General features: G+C 37.0%; 1 protein-coding gene and 1 pseudogene across 1 annotated transcript in view; one reads left to right on the top strand and one right to left on the bottom strand.

Annotated features, from left to right (window-relative positions):
- The window catches only part of SEPSECS (Sep (O-phosphoserine) tRNA:Sec (selenocysteine) tRNA synthase), a 34,411-nt gene extending 11,783 nt beyond the window's left edge, over positions 1-22,628 (bottom strand). Inside the window, exons 1-8 of the mRNA XM_090268203.1 lie at positions 22,449-22,628; positions 21,489-21,643; positions 19,333-19,451; positions 18,876-19,034; positions 16,151-16,304; positions 12,676-12,778; positions 6,067-6,196; positions 5,849-5,940 (exon numbers count right to left, since the gene is read on the bottom strand). Of these exons, the coding sequence (XP_090124329.1) occupies positions 5,849-5,940; positions 6,067-6,196; positions 12,676-12,778; positions 16,151-16,304; positions 18,876-19,034; positions 19,333-19,451; positions 21,489-21,643; positions 22,449-22,562 (1,026 nt within the window). The 5' untranslated portion in view covers positions 22,563-22,628. The remainder of the gene's footprint in view (positions 1-5,848; positions 5,941-6,066; positions 6,197-12,675; positions 12,779-16,150; positions 16,305-18,875; positions 19,035-19,332; positions 19,452-21,488; positions 21,644-22,448) is intronic.
- On the top strand, positions 7,685-7,796 carry LOC150020298 (U4 spliceosomal RNA; annotated as a pseudogene).
- Positions 22,629-23,153: the final 525 nt, after the last annotated feature.

Raw genomic sequence — 23,153 nt, 5'->3', positions numbered from 1 at the left:
TATAGGGGAATGTTTCCATAAGAACATCTAATTTAACAAAGTCAGCATCAAATGTTATTTGCTTTCTAACTAATTTTCCAGAAAGATGCTTACTCTGTGTAAAAAAAGAAATGACTATACAACAGTGAACCTATGTGTTCCCAAATACGCTGCACTGGTTCATTCAAGAAACATCTGATGAGCATCCACCATACATCAGGCAAAGGGTGCCAACAATAGAAAGATCAACGGCAAACCCCAAGACGGACACTAGCCTACTAGACTACCTACAGTCAAGGACCAGGTTTCATTTCCAGACATCTGATGGTAATTTTTAGGGGTGTACACTAAAATAATCGGTTTAATTGGCTAGTTAAATATGGGTAACTACAAAATCATTTTAAGACTTGCATTAATTTATTATAGCAAATATTTAATATTATTAGCTATTTAGTTTCAATTCAAGAACAAAATCAGGAAATAATAAATAGTATGTTTATTTGTTGTAACAGCACATAAATTTTTTAAATTTCTATGTATCAATATGTAATAAATTATATTCTTTAAATGTCTAACTTTGTGTAATAGTTTTGTTGTCACATCTATTATATATTTCACAGTGATCAATATAAGGCAAAAAGCAGCTATAACATAAGGCAAGACTACAACTATGAAAAATAAAAAAGACAACTAAGAAATTATATTTCCAAGCTTTGATATTTATGCACTCTTTGTAAAACTACATAAAATATTACCTACCTATTTATAAGTAACTAAAATGCTATGACAGGGTTCTGGTCAAGATGGTGGTGTAGGTAAATGCAGTACCCACAACTAGGCCCAACACTAGCAACAGGTGGCCTTGCTTCACAGTTGGCCTCGCTAGGGTACCTCCAAGCCCCGCACAAGTAGCAGCTATCTGCAGATCACTTTGTATCTCATGCAGGGTGGCCCTGGGCAGGGCACAGGTGGCAGCTGACCTTGGTCTGCACTTCCCAGGAGACCCCAGAGTTAGCACACCCAGTGAATAGCTTTAGACCACGTCAAAGCACCACACAACATTCTCCATAAGGAACACGCTCAACGGGCGGACTGAGCAGGCACCAGAACCCCGATGGAGTAAGCCCTGTTCTGCAGAGTTGGCCCTGCAGCTGATCCTCCATGGTGGCTGCAGCCAGTTCTTGCACCAATCGATCTGGGGGTAAATCCTTCCCATTGAGGTGCCAACAGTAATCAAGACTCAACTACTAAAGCAAGGTATACACAGCCCTCAGGTGCATGCGCCGAGAGTGCCCAGCTTGCGTGATGGGGAGGCTATGCCTCTGGATCCCACAGGACATCTACTATATAAGGCTACTCTCTACCAAGCCCAAAAGACATAGTAGCTCTACCTAATACATAGACACAAACACAGGGAGGCATCCAAAATGAGGAAACAAAGGAACATGTCCCAAAAGGACAGCGCAAAACTCCAGGAAAAGCATTAAATAATAGAGACAGGTAATCCACTAGATACAGAGTTCAAAACACTAGTTTTAAGGATGCTCAGTGAACGTGGAGAGTAGACAAACTTAGTGAAAACTTCAACAAAGAGACAGAAAACATAAAAATGGAGATAGAAAATATTTTTTAAAACTGGCCAAAAATAAAAAGTACTCTAAAATGAATATATTACAGATTCAATAGTGGTGTAGAGGAAGCAGAGGATCAAATAAGAGATTGGGAAGATAAAGAAGCAGAAAACGCCCAATCAGAAAAGCAAAAAGAAAAAGAATTAAAAAAAAAAAAAAAATGAGGATAGTATAAGGAGCCTCAGGGACAACTTCAAGCATACCAACATTCACATTATGGAGGTGTCAGTGGGAGGAGAGAGAGAGCAAGGAATAATTGAAAACTTCAGTGCAAAAATAATGACAGGAAACCTCCCTAACTTGGTGAAGGAAATAGATATATAAGTCCAGAAAGCACAGAGTCTCCTAAACAAGATAAACCCAAGGAGGCCCACACCAAGACACATCATATTAAAATACCAAAAATTAAAAAAAAAGAGAGACTCTTAAAAGCAGCAAGAGAAAAGCAGTTAGTTATGTACAAGGGAGCTCCTATAAGACTGTCAGCTGATTTCTCAACAGATACTTTGCAGGCCAGAAGGGACTGGCAAGAAATATTCAAAGTGATGAAAAGCAAGGACCTACAACCAAGATTACTCTACCCAGCAAAGCTATCATTTAGAATCAAAGGACAGATAAGAGCTTTCCAGAAAAAAAAAAGCTAAAGGAGTTCAACACAATCAAAGCAGTATTACAAGATGTGTTAAAGGGTCTTCTTTAAAAAGAAGAAAGAAAAGATTAAAAATACAAATAATGAAATGACAATAAGTACATCTTTATCAATAATTACTTGCAATGCAAATGGATTAACTGCTCTAATCAAGAGACATGGATAACAAAATAAGACCCTTACATATGCTCCCTACAAGAGACTCACTCCCCATCAAAAGATACACATAGACTGAAAGTAAAGGGATAGAAAAAGATATTTCATGAAAATGAAAAGAAACAAAAAAGCTAGGATAGCAATACTTATACCAGACAAAATAGACTTTAAAACAAAGGCTATATAACAAGAGACAAAGAAGGACTCAGCAATTCCACCTCTGGGTACGTAGCCAAATAAACCCAAAACACTAAATCAAAAAAACACACATCCATATGTTCACTGAAATATTATTTACAATAGCCAAGATATGGAAGCAACCTAAGTGTCCATCAATAAATGCATGGATAAAGAAGTGTGCATATATACAATGGAATATGACTCAACCATAAAAAAGAATGAAATCTTGCCACCTACAACAACATGGATGGACCTAGAGGGTATTGTGCTGAGTAAAATAAGTCAGAGGAAGACAAATACCATATGATTACACTTCTATGCGGAATCTAAACAAACAATGAGAGCCAGAACAGACTCACAGATACAGAGAACATTTTGACAGTTGCCAGATGGGAGGGGGTTAGGGAGACGGGTGAAAAAGGTGAAAAAATTAAGTAGCACAAATTGGTAGTTACAGATTAGTCGTGGTTATGTGCAGTATAGCATAGGAAATATAGTCAATAATATTATAATAACTATGTATGGTGTCAGGGGGGTACTGAACTTACCAGGGAGATCACTTAGTAGGTTACATAAAGTCTAATCATTGGGTTTTATACCTGAAACTAACATAATATTGCATGTCAGCTGTAATAGAAAAATAAAAAATTAAGTTTCCTCTTCAAATTTTTGTTATTTGAAACTCCTTTATTTTTAAAGATTTTATTTATTTTTATAGAGAAGGAAAAGGAGGGAGAAAAAAAGGGAAAGAAACATTGATTAGTTCCCTCTCATGCACCCCCAAACAGGGACACGGCCTTCAACCTAAGCATGTGCCCTGACTGGGAATCGAACCAGTGACCTTTCAGTTTGCAGGATGACACCCAACACACTGAGCTACACCACTCAGGACCATTATCTGAAATTCCTTTGCTGGTCCCTCTTCTTCTCCCAGACTCTTTCAGAGCTCAGTTCCTATACTTCTTTTCTGTTTAGACTTGCTCTCTTGCAATTTCATCTAGTTTCTTGGCCAATTAACTCCCCCAATTTTTATCTCCAGCCTCGCTCTACCTCTTAACACAAGACTCATTTCCCATTCTCTACTTGACATCTCTATCTAGATGTCAACGGATGTTTTGACTTCAATTTGGTCAGAAACTGAACTCTTGGCCTTCTTTCTAAACCCACAGGCTTACCCACCTCAGCTAATGGCTCCTCCACCGTTTCAATCACTCAGGTCAAAAATCTCAGAAGTATTCCTGACTTCCCTTTTTCTGTCATACAATACACCCATGAGGAACTCCTACTGGCTCAAAACAGATCCAGAATCCAACCACTTCTCATCACCTTCACTGTCACCATCTAGATCCAGGCTAACCTCACTCCTAGACTATTCTAAAAGCCTCCTAACAGGGTCCCAGCTTCTACCTTTGCCCCTTTAATTTGTTCTCAACACAGTAATCAGAGTGGTCCTTCAAAATACGTCAGATCACAATACTCCTCTATTCAAAACCCTCCAGTAAGTCCCTACTCCATTCAAAATATGAAGCGAAGACTTCACTGAGGCCTAGAAAGGCCTACATGATCAGCCCACCCCCATTACCACTGCGACCTTTTTATTTCAGTGTAGACAATTTTTATTGACAGGTGTTAAAAGTGCAAAATAGTAACAGGAGGCAGGGTATGGCTCTCCTCCCCAATGTGAGAACGCTGTAACCAGGCCAGGGGGGTGGGAGCACTTGACTGTGGCCACTTTAGGCCCCTCTTAAGAACAAGCTCCCAGGCAGGAGGGTTCCTCATGACATGGAGGAAGAAAGCAACACTCTGGAAGGGTCATGGGGTGTGCCGCACCCTGGGCCACTTGGTTCCTGCCCACTGCACACCTTGACAGCTCAGGTTAGGGGTGTCAGGGGACTGGCCAAACGTACCCCTCTCCAGGCATCTGCCTCATGCTTCCCGTTGCTCCTTTACCCTCTAGCTCACTTTGCTCCAGCCACACTGGCCGCTTTACTGCTCCTTAAACACACCGTGTCTGGCTTTCTGCCTGAAACACTGTTCTCCATCACATGTGTATATTCCCTCTAACCACTTCATGTCAACTCAAATGCCACCTTCTCAGTGAGGACTGCCCTAACCACTGTATTTAAAAACAAGTCCCATCACCACCGCCACATCATCATCTCCATTTTCCCTTATTTTACTCTATTCTTCCTTTCTTTTCCAGAGCACTTCTCACCTTCTTAATTTATGTAGTAAGCAAACTTTACCATTTGTTTTATGATACTCATTCATTGCTGGTCTCTCCATTCCCCTGTCTCTCTAAAATTAATAAATTAAAAAGAAATGCAAATAAATACTTTTCTATAGGCTGAATAAGCAGAGGTAGAGAAACTAGGGTAAAAGAGGGCACAAAAAATTTTAAATTTATTCATATTCATAAAGCTGTCGAGGGGATCATTCTGATAACATAAATGAAAAAATTTAAAAATATATGTAAAGTACTATTAGAAAACCCAAGGTGCTATAATTGCTACTAAGCATTCAAAAGTTATACAGATACAAAAACTGCACCAGGGGCCTCTAGCTCTCCGAGAAGAAAGATGAATAAAACATCTTAGTCTGGCTCACCTGCCAACACTGTCTCTGTCTACAGTTTTGGAGCCGTCCTAAATTAAGCTAGTTTTTAAGTGGTGGAGACAAATCCCAGTTTTCAAACACAAATGTCACTTTTCTTTTCACAGTCAATATAGCCAATGAGTTCAACACTCCAATAATGGTATGGGATACATTTATTATTTTAGAATGAGAAGCTGGCCAGCTTCTGACCTGGTTCTCCCTTCTTTGACTGATGTCTCATCCCTAAACAAGTATCCAGGCTTCCAAGAACTAAAAAGAGAAGCCTTTTCCATTTGTCTTTCAAGAACTTCTAAGTGATAAAAGGGTTGAATTTTACTGGACTATTAAGAAACCCTGATGTAGACGTTTCTAAAAAAAAAAGAAAGAAAGAAAAGGAAAGAAAAAGAAAAAAAGTAAAGAAAAAAGCAAAATCACCTGTCCAAGATTCCTTGGACGATCTGGGTAAACAGGATGACAATGATTAATTGCAAACCACGTAGGGTGGTTCCAGATCAAATTAAATCCTGAAGGACCACACTGGATAACTAAATACAATCCAAAATGATAAACCAGTAGGCAAAAACGCCAATAATTTTGAGTGCCGTTCTAGATAGGATTATTATAGAATTATTATTGTACACCTGAAACGGAAGCTTACCTTCCTTTCTTTTAACAGCTTCTTGTAGCCATTTGATCCGAGTGATAACAAAGTAATAAGGACATCTAAAGAAGGTGAAGCTGAAGCTCTTCCTGAAATTAGAACCAGTCACACTCAGGAAGGTAAAAAAGCTTTGGAAATTAAGATTTATTATAGTATCCTCTGTACAAATGGATTTTTGTTAGTTACTTTTTCTGAAGAGCAACTAATTTATTTACCTGGATACATCTTGCTGATTTCCTGAACGAAGGAATCATTAAAGCCAGCAATTATAGCGCCACCTACTGGAACCATAAAATTTTTGTCCAAGCTCTGAACGAAAGCATCTATTCTACCAACCCGGGCTCCCTAGAATGAAATAACATGTAGTATTACATATTAGTTTCTAGAGAAGAAAAGACAACAATGACTATTAACAAATAGACACCATGAAAATCATGCATAAAAATCAAAAACAGATAAAACATTTGTATTCTTTGCAACAGTACCACTAAAATAGTTTTAAATATTAAACTGAGTTTTAAAATGCTGCTCCTTATATGTGGAAGAGCACTTTAGAGTTTACAACCTGCTTCAGGGTTTCAGTATCAACTCAGGTGGGAACTATATTGAAACAGCTTTTCGCCTTAAAACTGGGTAAGAGAGAATGGATTCCTCCGGTGCCGATCATCTGTGATCTTCTTTTTGACAATAAAGGTCAACAGTGGGCCCTAAAACTATTAAGTAATTTTAAACACCCTGCGTGAGGTTAAGAGTGGCCACCGTGATCTAATGGACTGCAGCCTCCCACGCTGCTGATCAATTAGTGACACATTTAAGTGCCTCTCTTTGGTTCTTGGGTAATCTACTACCTGCATGACCACTGAAAGCAGTAACTCTGCTCCTACCACCACTCAGATCACGAGAAGAAGAAAAACTTTATTTTAACATCAACTAATGGAAATTCTTTTTAACTCTTGGCAATGTTTCTACATTAAATCATGTTTCCTAATGTTATCATCTTAGATGATCTCATTCTACTGCAAATGAACTTCAAGCGAAAATCTAATATCTGGTGAAAAATTGAATACTTACTTAACTGAAATAAAAAACCAAGTTCTAGTTCCAACCCGACATAGTCTATGACCTTCTAATGTGCTTCAATTTTCTCCTCTTAAAAACAAAGATACTATCTAAATTTCAACTAAGATAGTCTTTTTTCCCTTATCTGTGGTGACACATTTTTCAATCTGTATTCAGAATCTACATTCCTATTAATATTATAACCACATTTGACCTTCAGCTTCACACTTTCTCTCCACGTCTGTATCTCAGGAAAAATAGGAGCAGCAGATAGCTGGCCTAATCTTAGAGACCAGATCCAGGCAACAGGTAGAAGCAGCAAAAGCTGGAGGCTATCACTGGATTGTTTAAATCTCAGCCTTCCCGTTACTTTTCTAATTTCCTCATAAACTGAGATCAGAGAAAAATCTCACCATATCACAGGAAAACAGAGGCATGTAAGACTGATAGAATAAATAACTGAAAAACATGCAAAATAGTAGCACATAAAAATAAAATGGATTAGGTATAGTTGCCTTTTCTTAACATTTAAGTCCTGTCAAAGGCTTCCTGAGAGAAACTAGAACCTAAATTGGGAGCAGGATTATGAAGAGAGCAATCAGCGCCCCAGACTTGGCTAAACCCCTTCATCACTAAAACACAGAACACATCGGAAGGGCAGCACAGCCTGTGGCAAGAAAACAGAGGCTGCACCCATCTCAGGAAGGACATACATATTGTATATTGACCTCATTCTCCACACTTAAGTCAGAGGCTATTAAAAAGCGGGAAAAAAGCTTTGTGCAGTGGCAGTATCGTAGCCAATGAGGTTTATCCGAGGCGCGATTATTGATAATTGAAAGCGGGGAAAAAACACTTGAATGTTGGAAGCGTTTAAACAGGAAACACAGAAGCATGTTCTATGAAGAAAAGAACTGCTGTTTATCAGTTCATTCATTTACTCATTTATTCATTTAACATGTGGATACTTATCATTGGTCAAACACTGTTCTAGGTTCTGGAGAGAGCAGCAGTGAATGATTATACAGATGACCCTTGAACAATGTGGGGATCGAGGGTACTGCACAGTCAAAAATCCACATATAACGTAAGTTGGTCCTCCGCAAAGGCAGGTTCCCAACCCCGATTCCAGGAGAGGATCCTGGATCGATCCATCTACTCTGACACTCCTCCCCTCCAAAATACGAGAGCATTAACCAACTCCTGTCATATTTATTGTTTACTGTCCGCTTCTGCTCCGTGAGGACAGGCTTCTGCTGTACTCACTACTGCATCCCCAACGCCTATCCTGGTGCTTGGCACATCAGTGGGAACGCTGTCAATATTTGTTAAATGAACTAACAATTAGGTATGTGAATAAACAGCATAAGACCTACTTCTCTCAAATTCTTAATAAGCGAAGTTGCGGCTTCCCACGCTTTGGATCTTTACAATCCATTCTGACTCTAAAATAACTAATTCTACGTATTTTTGTAATTCTACTATATCTCCCTCCATTAAGCTGTCCTAACATCCATATTCCATGAGTCTCCTAAATTAGTCAGTGTAGGTACTTTAAAACTAACTTCCTAGAGACAACATGTACATACAGAATGTTCTATGCTCTGCATTAAGTCATTTTGGGGCACTGCCTAAAAAACATAAAATGAAAGGAATCCTGACACATTTTAGTTATAGCTCCTCACCGACTGCCTCATTATTACAATATGAGCTTCCCAAGAAAGTACTTGCAGTTTTAGTACTTTGTTTCTTAAGAGCAAAATATGGGCCATTTTGTCGCTTCCAATTTTGGGCAAGTCACTTACTCCTACTGAGTTTGTTTCTTCATTTGTAGAATAGAAACAATAAGAAGTATACCAAACGTCAGGGTTAAGTTAATAAACTGTGAAGGTCTAGCAAGATGCCTGACACACGGTGAGTACTCAGTAAATGGCATACATTACTAATAAAGAACCATTGGGAAGAATTAAAGCTAACTAATGTCAGAAACAGCTATCAGCACTCAGTAAGACCCAAGTACTTACTGACCTAAAGCAATTGCGCCACCATCTCTATTTGTGAGGGGCAATTTGGGGAAAATGAAATGTTTGGGTACTGCTTTTTTAAAATTGTGAATAAATGACAATTTTAGAAGGTAATACAATATCTTCAACAACAGAATAGCTACATTTAAAAAATTCATTCACCGCCCTGGCAGGCGTGGCTGAGTGGATTTAGCGCCAGCCTGCAAACCAAACGGTGGCAGGTTCAATTCCCAGTCAGGGCACATGCCTGGGTTGTAGGCCGGGTCCCCAGTTGGGGGCATGTGAGATGTTTCTCTCCCTCTCTTTCTCCCTTCCTTCCCCCTCACTCTAAAAATCAATAAAATCTTTTTAAAAAATTCACTCACCAATCTTACAGTGTTATTTTCTGGTTAAAACTTTAGTAAAACCACATCGTGAATGAAGAGAGCTGATGACAGAGTAGGGTATTCCTGATTCACAACTACAAGGGCACCTTTTATAACCTACCCTGGAGGTCTATTTTTTCTTTTTTCTTTTTTTTTTTTCTTTTTTTTGTCTTTATCTCTTCAAGCACACCACCAGATTTCTAATATTCAAACATATGGGTGAGCACCAAAACACAGAGAACTTCCAGGTTAAGTAAACATTAAGGGACCATTCAAATGATCATTCTAAAACTTTACAGGCGGAAAGTATAAAACTATAATCTGAGTTTATATTTAAGTTTGAAAATTAAACATACTTTTCACTGTTTTTAAAAGCTAATTATAAATGTACACAATGACTATATTTTAAAAAGCAATAAATGTATATAAAATAAGAAAAAAGTGGATTCATAAATTACTATGAGTATTCGTTAGGGTAACAGGGTTATGAATGAGCTTTTACTCCTTCCTTCCTCCCTTTTCTAAACTTTTAGTAATGCTGATGTATTTGACTTTTAAAAGAACTGAGGCTGCTAAAAATTAAGGAGGAAGAGAAGGGGAAAAGGGAAGGGGAAATAAAACTAAATCACTGAAATAAAATTATCTTTTAATATTTTCAGCACAGAGAATTAAACAACCTTCCTCTGCTACCACTCAAATTAGATATAATGTAGTTTAAATTTGTGATGAAACCTTAAAAAGTTAAGGAATAACAGTCCTGGCTGGTATGGTTCAGTGGATTGAGCGACGGCCTGCGAATCAAAGTGTCACGTGTTCAATTCCCAGTCAGGGCACATGCCTGGGCTGTGGGCCCGGTCCCCAGTTCGGGAGCACGAGAGGCAACCACACATGGATGTGTCTCTCCCTCTCTTCCCCTCTCTCTAAAAATAAATAAGTAAATAAATAAAAATCTTAAAAAAAAAAAAAGTTAAGGAATAACCAAAAAGGATATCAAGAAAATGGTACTTTTCCTCCAAAGGTCTTAAGAAACACTATCATACCATTGCTATAATGTACTCTACCCCTAGACTTCTTATGTTATATAAATAAACCTATTTCCTTATTGGTTACACTAATTTGAGTTGGAATTTCTGTTACTTGCCGCCTTGTACCTAACAGGTACAACTTTTGAGCAAAGAACTTAGCAAATCAGCTATTACTATCATATAAAACCACACTTATGTCAGAGATGACACTCGTATACTCAAATGATTAAAAAAAAATTTACTAGGTAAGATTTACTGGGCTAATAAGCCCTCACCACTATGTTGGAAAAGACCATAGATAATCTGTTAACAACCTATATCTACAAAACGTAAGTCACATGTACTTCAAAACTGAATATGTGATTTGTGGGTGACCGGTATGTATGGTACAGAGGGCTGTAGCCGCTGTGTGGAGCTGGGACCAAAACATGGGCCTGTAATCCTTGACCAGCTGGCAAACATGCCCCACATACCATGCTGCCGATCCCACAAGCTGGAGGGTTTTAGAAGTAGAATAGGGATGCAATGCACTCTTGGAAGCTGACGAAGCCTGCTTGCTCTGTGTAGCCCCAACTTCTTATCAGTAGGACGTGGAAACAAAATGTTTAAGGAAAAAGAGGCTTCTGGACTTCTATGATATGCCTTGGCGCCTCCCAGACTTGCTACCGATCTCCCTGTGCTGACGTGTGCTTCCCTTTGTTCTTACCCCCAACCATTTGGTGGAGGTCTGCAGGCTTACCCCGTGCATTTCCGCACGCAGCAAACTCAATAAAAATCCTGACTAAGGGATCTGCAGGATCAGATACTCTCATGGCGATTAACATCATTATTCACACAAATTATATAACTCACCATTCACAGGTAATATCTACCCATATCCTAGTACAGTATGAATAACTAATCATTGTAAGTAAATATACTCCATTTAGTCATTCCCTTTTTTCAGTAACTAGTTATTGAGTGTCAGTTATGTACCAGGTACTGTGTCCTAAGTATTGAGGACATAACAGTGAACAAAACAAAGTCCTTGTCCTAACAGAAACTTAATTCTATATTACTATCAATAACTAGATGATAAATAACCTATTGAATGGCAGTAAGTGCTATGGAGAAAAAGAGCAAGAGGCCATCAATTTTCAGAAGCAACGTTATTTTACATACCTGTGGGTAAGAAAAAACTGCCAATTAACACTTACAAGACACCCATGACTGTAAAACATACCAATTTCAGAAGTGTTACAAAGTGAAAAACATGCATCTTAAAATCAATGAAAATGGTAAAACAGGAAAAGGGGGACAGAAACAGTGGCAAGGGAGAGGGAGGTGTTATTTTAGATAAGAGTGTCCAAGAAGGTCTCACTGACCTAAAAAGAGTAAGAAGCCATGCAACGCTCTGGAAGAGCAACCCAGTGAGAGGCGTGAGCAAGAGCAAAGAATCCTGACAGTGCACGCACACGTGGACCGATGGAGGAACAGGAGGAAGGCGTGTGCAGCGAGAGAGAAGCGGGCAGAGGAGAGCAGCAAGAAATGAAATCAGAGAAGCTGCAGAGGCATGACTACACAAAGCCTAGCAGGCCATGGCTGTGACTCTCATTCTGAGTGGGATAGGAAACCCAAGCATATTTCCAGGATAAGAATCTAAAACAGGAGACCGGGATCTAGTAGATGCTTATACAAGTAAGTCATAAAATTTTTTAAAAACTTGCTTACTCCATACTTATAGGCTAAAATGTTCATAAATGAAGTCATTTCCAGTCTAGGATAAGATAAAGCGATTTACTTAAATATTAAACACAGAACAAATCATCGATATAGTTTTAATAATACTATAATTCAATATATTAGAAAAATGAGAATCCCAGTAAGTAAACATTCTCAGAAAGTTAAAAACTAAGCTCCTGAAGTATTTCTATGTTGGTTCTGACAAAAGCTATTAGTCCAATTACCACCATACTACCAAAAAATGACTTCTACTGCTCTGGCTGGGTGGCTCAGTTGGTTGGAGCTTTATCCCATGAACCAAAAGGTTGTGGGTTCGATCCCTGGTCAGGGCACATACCAAGGTTGCAGGTTCAATCTCCATTGGGGTGCATACGGGAGGCAACCAATTAATGTTTCTCTCTCACATCAATGCCAGTATCACTCTCTCTCCCCCTCTTCCTGTCTCTCTAAAATCAATTTTTAAAAAAAGACTTTTACTGAGTGAATATTAGATGCAAATTTCTAATGCTCCATGAAGTAGAGGGTGTTAGATAACTGTTTTTACTATATCAGGCTGCAAGAAAAACAAAGCAATAATCCTATATGTTAAAATCCATTTTTTCTTGACATATTTTTTAAAACTCTCTTACCTGCTGAATGAGATGCATGCACTTTGAAGACTGCAATCCGTAAGCATTGTTGACTATATGTGGAATGCCATAATTAGCACAAATCACAGCCAGTTCTTCTAATCTGTAAGCAAAAATATTCAGCAGAAAGATACACTCCTACTGTGCTTTTATAAATTACAGTGTGAAAGCTAATTTAATAGTTAATATTAATGTATACTAGGAAAAAAATGACAAAACTGAGATTTCTACGGCAGCATTTTAGCATATAATTTGGCAGTTTGGCAAGACAGACTTTAAAAAGCTTTAAAATTTATAATGTTATTAATAAATGAGAAAATATGTATTTATAAAAAAACTGTATAGATGGTAGCTTTTAAGCCACTTTAAAATTTCCTATATAAAATGCAAGAAGCAGATTATTTATAATGATCCCTTATAATGCAGTATGGTCATGTTTAAATGCTTTTGGTTGCTTATCATACTAAAAATATTATCTGCAATATAACAAGCATATCTTGAAATCTTTAAAAAACTCACATTAAATATCTTATAATGTAAAAAATACATCTTCAACTAGACTTCAATGTATTAAAAAATACAGAACATTAAAATGTTTCAGTACCAAATAAGATTTTCCAACAACTTGGATGCTAAAGAACCTGGTTTTAAACTCACTCTTACTTTCTCATTGACACCCCTTCTGTGAAGACAATCTGACACGGGGATGGAAGCACAGCACAGGGAATACGGACAATCACGTTGTGATACCTACATATGGTACCAGGTGGGCACTGGAAATATCAGGGGAAACACTCTGTAAAGTACATGGTTCTCTAACCACTATGCTGTCTACCTGAAACTAACACAAAATAATAGCAAATGCAAACCGTAATTGAAAAATAAAATTTAAATTAAAAAAGAAACATTAAAAAAAAGACAATTTGAGAGTCTAACTTTATGCAAAGGTAATTAAATTTTAATTGGAGTATAATAAATGATATCCCTTTGCAAAACCAAATAATACTTGGGACAGAGGTTATCTTTAACAAAAATGTCTTCACACTATAAAGCTAAGACTAAACTCTATGGTTTAATAAAGTTAATTTTTTTTAAAAATACTCTTTCTACAACTTTATAAAAGAGTTTGGAATCAAAGCATTCTTATACAATAAAAGTTCCTTCCCACAGGATGTATTTCAAATATATACCATATAGTTTTATTATTTATTTATGCACAATTTATTCTTCTTATAGATGTGCATTAATGTGTTTTTAAACTATAACAGAAATAACTTTGTTCATCTGTCAGAAGTTTTCAGCTTCCTTAGTTTTATGAATTAAAAATTCATTTCATCGTTCATTTTCATAAGTCTCACAAAACACAGAAAACCTATTAAACTAATCAGATGTTGTTTTTAACAAAATAAGACCTTCTGAAATACACAGTATTTTTTTCATAAAAGGTATTTCCAGATGTTTGCCTTCTAACAAAAGAATTCCTTAATAATAAACTTCCTTGAGAGTAAGGCACCACAATAACAAAAACACTTTTTTAAAAAAATCACTTCTGAGCAATTTTAAGTATTCTAAATTAATCAAATCTACTGATATTGAGGGTGTATATAAAGTTATTCAGTGAAAAGCAAAGGGATACTGAAAATATATCTTCCATGTGAATCAAACTGTATTCTAACTTAGAGGCTAATTTAAGGTGTTTATCAATTAAAGATATGAAACCCTTCCTTCTTTTAACTTTTCCTTTGGCTGATTTTGCCCCACAATGCACTCTGTTCAATTAATGAACTAATAAAGGCAATAGTTACCCATTCAAATTAAGACTACAAAAGAATTAAGCTTAATATGAAATCAAAATGTATTTTTTAATAAAATAAAAAATTCAAACATATTACTAATAACAGTGCATCATTTTCCTAAAGTTCACTCTAATCAGAAATAATCATCATATAATACCACTAAGAAATGGTATAGGAGAATTTTACTAATAACAAACTTCATGATACATGTAGAATACTTAATATTGAAGCAGGCATGCTACAAACATCCAGAAAGATTTAGTCAAGGTGAAACAAAAACAATACTATCCTTAAGGATAAATAATCTAATATAAACATCCATATGCTATTTTTGGAAATGTGTTTTCTTTCTGTTGCATTAACTTTTTTCTAGATAGCAAAACCATCAATGAAAAAAGAATAGAGATGTTTAACATTAAAATTTCAATATAAATATAAAACACATATGATTGGTAAGTAATAAAACATATACAATACAGGGCGTGGCAAAAGTAGGTTTACAGTTGTGTGTGAAACACAAAGAATTTATTCTTATTTATTATTGCATTATTTTCAAGATATTCTTAAAGTAGAATTCAGACTCATGATTGAAACAAGGTAAATTTTTAAGAGCATGGTTTTAAAATTGTCTCTCAAAGTCCGCCTTTAAGATAGTAAAAGCAACCATGCATTCACTACTAACAAATTAAGTGATTCCATGGAAACCAAAGTATAACTTGATGCTACAAAAAGAGTACTAACAAATTACTAGCACGTTATTCAAAATGTCACAAGGAAACAAAGACTTGCTGTCAAAACTAGAAATCTGGTCCTGCCTGGTGTGGTTCGGTGGATTGAGTGCCAGCCTGCGATTTGAAAGGCTGCTGGTTTCATTCCCTGTCAGGGCTCATGCCTGGGTTGTAGGCCAGTCCCCAACTGGGGGCGTGCGAGAGGCAACCAATTAATATTTCTCTCACATCACAGCACTGTTTCTCGCCCTTTCTCCCTCTGTTCCCCTCTCTCTAAAAATAAATTTAAAAAAAAATTTTGTTTTTAAACTAGAACTCTGTATTCCTGTACCTAAGACTACTACATTTTCAGAATAAAATTTGTGGTCATCCTTTAGAAAAGTAAACATTTGCTTTGCTTTTCATTTTGCTTTTATTTTCTTAAACATTCGCATTTTTCTCAGAATGCAAGGACAACCACTGTGTACACCTAAGTGTACACCTGAATTAATCTTCCAATTAAAAAATAATCAAAGGGCTGTAAATAACTCTAAATATTTCTGTTTAAAATCTGTTGTAACTATAGTTCCTACATATAAAAAGTAACTATAAGATCCAAGAAGTGGAGATAGTAATGAAACCCAATATTTAGCTTGAAATTCTATTACATAATGAGGAAAAGATGCTAGGAGATCAGAAACAGAAAGAAGAGCAAGAAGACAGGTGCTCTGCATCTACGCAGGTGATGAAGGAATCTCCACTTGGTATTCGCTGTTTTCCTTCTCATATATCGGATTTTTACTTTCTCCAGAGGTGACGCTGTTTCTCCATAAGGTCCGTCTATTCTCTTGAAACAGTCCATTCACCTATTTACTGCCAAATGTTACTTAAGCACCTCTGAGGATTTGTTTTTGTGTATTTTATTTAACAGACTGATGAATACCCAAGGAACCATATTCACAAATCACCTACCTATCAGGCACCCTCGGAGCAAAGCAGGAAGTGGTAGAATGAATACACAGCACTTTATCAGGCCCGAGTTCCTGGACTTTCGCTTCCACTGCTTTCAGGTCTGTGCGCAGCTCGTCACCTTCCAAAACGTTTTCTATAACCACAGGCTCAAAACCTGACCAAGCCAACCAAAAATCAAAATATTAGTGTAGACTAAAATAAGAGAAGATTCTGGCACTCTAGAAAGCAGCGCTATTCTACACAAGCACTCTAAATATTTATTTTGGCCAATGAACTCTCCTCTAGCAATAAAGACCTGGCTCAATATTGGGATGAGTTTAAGGCAGGTCAAAGGGACAACTAGACCACAATTAGAACCACAAATCTATTTAGCACTTAGATATGACAAGAAAGATTAATTCTGGGAATTAAGGGACACAAATGTTAAATAGATACCTATAAAAGTAGTAACAGTCATGATGACAAAAAGGATCCCTTGGTCCAGGTCAATTTCAGTCCATAGACAAGTAAATCTACACATTCTCTGGCAATGCTTGAGTTTTATTTTAAAGTTCACTTTATTTCAGAGATGAACAAAAATAATAACTCAAATATTGAAACAAATCACAATCACTGACTTAATGTTTCATCTCTAAAGAAAAGTGTGATGAATTTTAGTAGTGTAGGGACCACCGACTCATCTCAGAGTTTAAAGGGCCTTCTATCTCCTAAATATAAACCTTGTTTTTCAAATTTCAATTGAATTAGTACACTTAACTATGATGTGATCAAAGAGCCACCCAAGTAATAACTATGTAACCTTGTATGGTAAATATTTACGTATCCATAAACTTAAAAAGTTGTATAAGCAATATATATACTAAATAATGTACTCTGTGATACTAGAAACTACTTAGGGTAAAAGTAAGTCCTAAGTGTTGAAGTCTCAGAAATTGGATAGAAAATAAACCTGGGAAATTTTGCACATAAAGTTATATAGTTCCATCTTCAGTTTTCCCAAATACCAAATTTAGCAGCATGTGAGATTCATGGATTTAAAAGCCTAAAGGCATTTAAAAACCATTTAGCTCAACTCATTCATTTCAAAGATGAGGAAGCCAAAGTTCAAGAAGATTAAGTGGCTTCCCCAAGATCACACTGCAAGTTAAAACAAAGTGAAAAGCAAGTAGTTTTCTTTTGTGTTTTAGAATCCACATCAAGTTACCTGAATTCTATCTACAAAAACATAAAACCTTGGCCACTATAAAATCATCATTTCAGATGTGTGGTTTGGAGATGTCCAGGTTAATTCATACCCTCAAATATTAAAACAAACATACAAAACTTGACTTAAATAAGTAGCTCCCCGAGGACAGCTCATTTTCCACTATTTCTCAGATTCTCTAGACCCAACACTATTGTGGCTTTCAAACAATTAAAATACAAGTTCTTTTTAAGAATACAACTATCCTTCTTCCTAAGAATAGAGGCTATCCTGAAAAAGAATAAACTGTAAATCGTAGTCCAAATTATAACATCTTTTGGAAAATAGTTCCCAGTTTTTCAATAAGGCAATCTTTTCCCTAAGTTTGGTTATCAATTATTTGATTAATAGGATATAAATTAACAGACTTGACAACTTTATATCACTTAAAATAAATCAACATACTTTCAAAAGTCCATCAGTTTCTGATACATGTCCTTATTATAAGTACCTTTACATGAGTTTTTCTAGGATTATTTACATGTATGCAGTTTAATTAGAGCCCAACACTGTTTATTTCATACAACAGACTGAAGCCACCAAAAACAGCCTTAAATATTTAAATTCAACTTGAGTTAAGCAAGTCAAACTCTAAAATACCAATGTAAAGTTTGTCTCATCTATACTTAATAATCTGTTGTCCTTGCACTTTGATTTATGATAATAATTGATGTGTATTCCACTCCTGTAAGTACAACAAGCATTTCAAAGTATCTTTCATGCTCCAGGAATTACTGTTGGGCATTTTATGTGTCATCCCATTTAATCATCAAAACAATCTAGTGAGGTAGCTAATCATAACCCCATTTTAAAGAACAGGAACATACGATCCAGAAATTTCACTTTTGAGTATATAAGTCAGAAGAATTCAAAGCAGGGACTCCAGCAGTATTGGTAACACTCATGTTCACAGTCACATTATTCACAGTACCCAAAAGGCAGAAGCAACCCAAGTGCCCATCAGTGAATTTATGAATGAATTAACAAAATGTGCGATAAACACACACACACACACACACACACACACACACAATGGAATATTAGTCAGGCCTTAAAAAGGAAAGAACTTCTGACACATGCTATACTATGGATTAAATCTCAAAGTCATAAGCCAGTGACAAAGGACAAATACTCTACTTATAAGAAAGACCTAGAATAATCAAATTCATAGACAGGAAGTAGAATGATGATTGCTAGGGACTGGGAGTAGCGAGGAGGAAGTGGTTACTGTTTAATGTGCAGAATTTCAATTTAAGAGGATGAAAAGTTCTGCAGATGAATGGTGGTTATAGTTGCACAACAATGTGAATGTCATGGAACTATACCTTTAAAAATGGTAAATCTTATGTATATGTTATCACAGTAAAAAGAAGAAATAGGAACAGGTTCAGTTCCTTTTCATTTATCTATCTTTACATTAAAAGTCTGGAATGTCTAACTGTGATATTGAAGACATTGTACACAACACTTCTCTTCTTTTACCTGCAGTGATCATGGATTTAAAGCATGACTTCTGGTCTATTCGTGGCCAAATGATATACTTCGCCTTTGGTCTTTTGTGTCGTAATGTTAAGAAACACAGAGTTAGACTCATACCAGTTGCCATAGGCACTACAAAGCAACTGGTCACTGCATAGACACCTAGGAATAAGAAGTAAAACAGAAATTAGTTATGACATTGAAAAACCAGCATCTTCTTGAAGAAATGATATACTTCTAGCAAATAACAAGAGTTACAGATTTAGTGCTGCTTCTCTTATACTTACTCTTAGGAAGTTCACTGCCAAATTCATCCTCCATGCTTACAGCTCTGATTTTCTATTTTATTCTAATGGTTTTTATATATACATATGTCTTTTCAAAAGCCATTAATAAAAGAAATAGGGAAAAGAGTGTGTGGCTACTCAGTCAAAAGTATTATGATTAACACAGTACATACCAGCCATCTTTATGATGTCCAGGACCAAAGAATTGGTAATTTTGTTCAAAAGGCTAGAACCTGCAGCTTTTGGTTGCACAGCAGAAATATCACCTGATCGTCCAATTCCATGAATGAACCTAAGCAAAAAATGGGCCAACAGCTGGACAAAAATAATCTGTGTTCTAAGTAATCCACTGTATAAGTATATAAATACAATAACCAAAGAAATACCAGAAGCAATACTTGACTACAGTAGGTATATTTCATGAACTATTACTGTTATAAAAATATTCTATTAAATTGAAATAGATTCATCAATTACACTGTGATATCTAGTCTCCAAAGACGGCCACCATCAATTCCTTTTCTACCTATGCCCATATGGTATTGCCACACCAAGAGATGGAGTCTAATTCCCTCCACTTGAATCCAGTCTGGCCTTAGTGACTTGCTTGGCCAGAAAGAATCTAGCAGAAATGATGGTCCGGAACTACTGAGTGAGATCATAAGAAGCCTTAAAGCCTTTCACCAAGCCTCTTGAAGGGCTTGCTCTTTGGGGCTCCCTCTTATAATCCAGATGCCATGCTGGGAAGAGCCAAAGCCAAAGCCACATGGAGAGGTCACGTGAGCTCCCAGCAATCAAAGTGTGTCAACTTGGATAAATTGCCCAGTTGAACCTTCAGATGACTAAATACCTGACTACAACTACATGAGAAACCCAAAGCGATAGTCACCCTCCTGAGGTCAGTTTACCCACAGAACTATGAGATGATAAATGATTATTTTAATCCACTAAGTTTTCAAGTAGTTTGTCGTGTAATAGTAGAAAAACAAAATATATGCTACATTAAATTCTCTTCTTTCTTTCCTTTTCCCCTAACCAGAGCAGGGGGCTAAGTTCCAATGGGGATTAGTTAATATTTCAAATATTGCTTTAATCCATTTTTTGAAAACTCATGTGCAAATCCACTCATTTTAAATTAAATGCTATTCGTTATTTAGAAATACCTCTGAATAGTCTTCAAAATCAAAATCTATTTCTAATTTACAGTAAAATAAATCAGAAATTTTACACATTGGAATTACCACAGAACATTAGTTTCACACTTCATTACCACTGAAACCTCATGTACAAAGGATATTTTACAGATAGTATTAACCATTATTAATCCATTTTTAATGTGACTTTTTCACCCAAGTTATACATTCATTATCATTAGTTTTAACTGACACAAAAACTGACATATAACATCATATTAGCTTCAGATATACAAAATAATGACCCAATATTTGTATATATTGTACAACGATCACCACAAGTTACTTTATATCCATCATCACACAGAGAAACAAATTTTTCTTTCTTGTGATAAAAACTTTTAAGGTCTACTCTCTTAGGAACTTTCAGTTATACAGTATTATTAATTTGGGGCACCATACTATATATTACAGTACATGCTATGACTTATTTTATAACTTGAAGTTTGTACCTTTTGATTGAACCAGAAGTTTGGTGGTTGTGATTGAAATAAAATTCTACTACATAATGTAAAATTTCATTATGATTTAAAATTATGGAACAAAATAGTTTTTAAGAGTATACCCGTATTTCACAGAAAGATGGGGGAATAGAGAAATTATTATATTTGGAAGCACTATCAATTAAATGGTTATTAGAATTAAAGAAAAGCTTTTTGCACAAATACAAGAGTGACTTAATAATCTAAAATTAAATTCCTACATCTATTGCAACAAAGCAAGGTGCCCATAAAATGGGATTTGGTTTAGAAGCAAATGATCAACGCATTAAAGTTCTACTTATACACTGTTCTCTAAAAAAACAAAAAAACTTGTAACTATAGAGAAGAAACACGGAAAACTATAAATAATCTTAACACATTTTAAACTCTTACAAACAACAGGTTTACTGGGTTAACTGTTCTTAATAAAACATATAGCTAGTAACAGAACATATAGCCCAGAACCTGTCAAAAACTTTTACCCTACTCTCTTGAAAAGCAACTACTCAGATTAAATTGTTGCATCTAGTTCACATGCCCATTTGAGTAAGGAAGAAGTAGGTTCCAAAAAACAGTTTTATAATCTAATATAAATACTGCCACCGTTTTTAGGGGAAAAAATAATTGTTTTCACATGGTATTTGAAAAAGATACCTGTAATGACGCCGAGCAACTAACGCTGACGCCACTCTCCCTTCCCTCTCTCCCACACCGCAATTGCCCAGGAAATTGTTGCTATCCAAGATTGCAAGTTCATGCAGAAAGAGTTCAAGTGTACTTTCATCCCAACCATCCTCTGGACATTTGCCCTTAAAACAAACAAAAGAAACATAAGTACATTGAATTATCATTGAATTATATTTAAAATGGTTTCATCATTGCCCTGAGCCCACTTCAATGAAGTTTAAAACTTCTTAATGTGTTATTTTGCCATGCTCAGACAAAAACTGATTACTGTGAAGAAACCCCAAATAGGCAAAACGTTGTACGTTACATAGCGGAACAATCATCTACAGGTTGCAAGAAGGGATAAACGAACACCATGAGAGATTTACTCAGGTTTCAAGTTGCAGTAAGTTAAAGTAACTGAAAACCAATAAAACCTAATCTTCAACGAAGTTTCGCCAAACTGGAGCGTTAAAACTAGAGGCTGTCAAACTGGAGTGAAATTAAAATTCGGAAATGCTGGCAGAAGGGAGACTAGGAAGGTTCCGAGGCAGCACTTAGTTCAAGTTGGTATATTGTGGTTTACAAACACGTGTTCCCTGAGTCCTTGGTGGGAGGGGCAAACTTTGCCCTTTCCACAAACAGAAAAGTAAACCAAGTGGGACTTCCACTCACTTCCGCATCCCGAAGTCACAAAAAATGGGACTCAAAATCTCGACCCCCAACACTCCCCCTAAACACACTCGTGGATTTTGTCGACTTTGCCGAGATTGCGAAGGAGCTGAGCGCAGCCAGTTGGTATAGGGCAGGCCAAGCTGCGACAGCCTCTGGGGACAGCACTCCGCTACAAAACGAGCGAGTGAAACTGGGCTCAGCAATCACGGAGGGGGGGGGGCGGGACGGAGCCTGGGGGCGCGGCGGCTGCGGAGGGACCCGACAACTCGGTACCTTCTCCAGAAGCAGCCGTATGCGGTGCTCATGCGAGCGGCGGGCCTCACAGCCCTGCCGCACGTAAGCCGACGACACCAGCCTCTCGCCGGCCGCGAAACTCTCCCGATTCATGGTGGCGGTAGAATGAACTATCGCCACGAGACGGACACACGCAGAACCGGGACGCAACTGTCCGCCTGGATGGTACGGCAAGACCGTCGGTCAAAAAGTTTCGTCTCGCGCTCGCACATGCGCGAACCGCCTCACACGGTGCTCCAGCAACTGCAGGGTTTGAGCATGCGCAGAGCTGTCACCACTTTTAGCGAGCTTCGGAGGGTTCTGAAAATGAACCCCGCCTCGCTGCCTCTGATTGGTCTAGTTAATCCCTAGTGTTCCTGAGACAGACTTGAAAGAAGGACTTTGCACTTGTGCAGAAGTGCAGAGGGAAGTGAAAGGCGATGGCTGGGGGTCCCTGAAGAAAAGAATTTCCTAAGTTGCTCGGTTCCAGTCCTCTTGAATGGTGATACAGTATTTGCGCAATCTGTGCTTCAGCCTTCCTTAGACCGTGTTTCTCAGATTCCAGAACATTTCGTCCTTACTTCTTACGTCTCATAAACCTTTATGAAATAGCAATTCTCCACTCCTTTTCTCGTTTGCACTACAGAATTTTTAATCCTATCACCCACCGGCTTATATGACAGAAAGTTGTTACACACACACACA

Source organism: Furipterus horrens, unplaced genomic scaffold (assembly GCF_987537825.1).
Source record: "Furipterus horrens unplaced genomic scaffold, mFurHor1.1.pri manual_scaffold_2, whole genome shotgun sequence".
NCBI classification, from domain to species: Eukaryota; Metazoa; Chordata; class Mammalia; order Chiroptera; family Furipteridae; genus Furipterus; species Furipterus horrens.
Note: the sequence above shows the minus strand (reverse complement) of the source record. Positions and strands in the feature narration are given on the sequence as shown.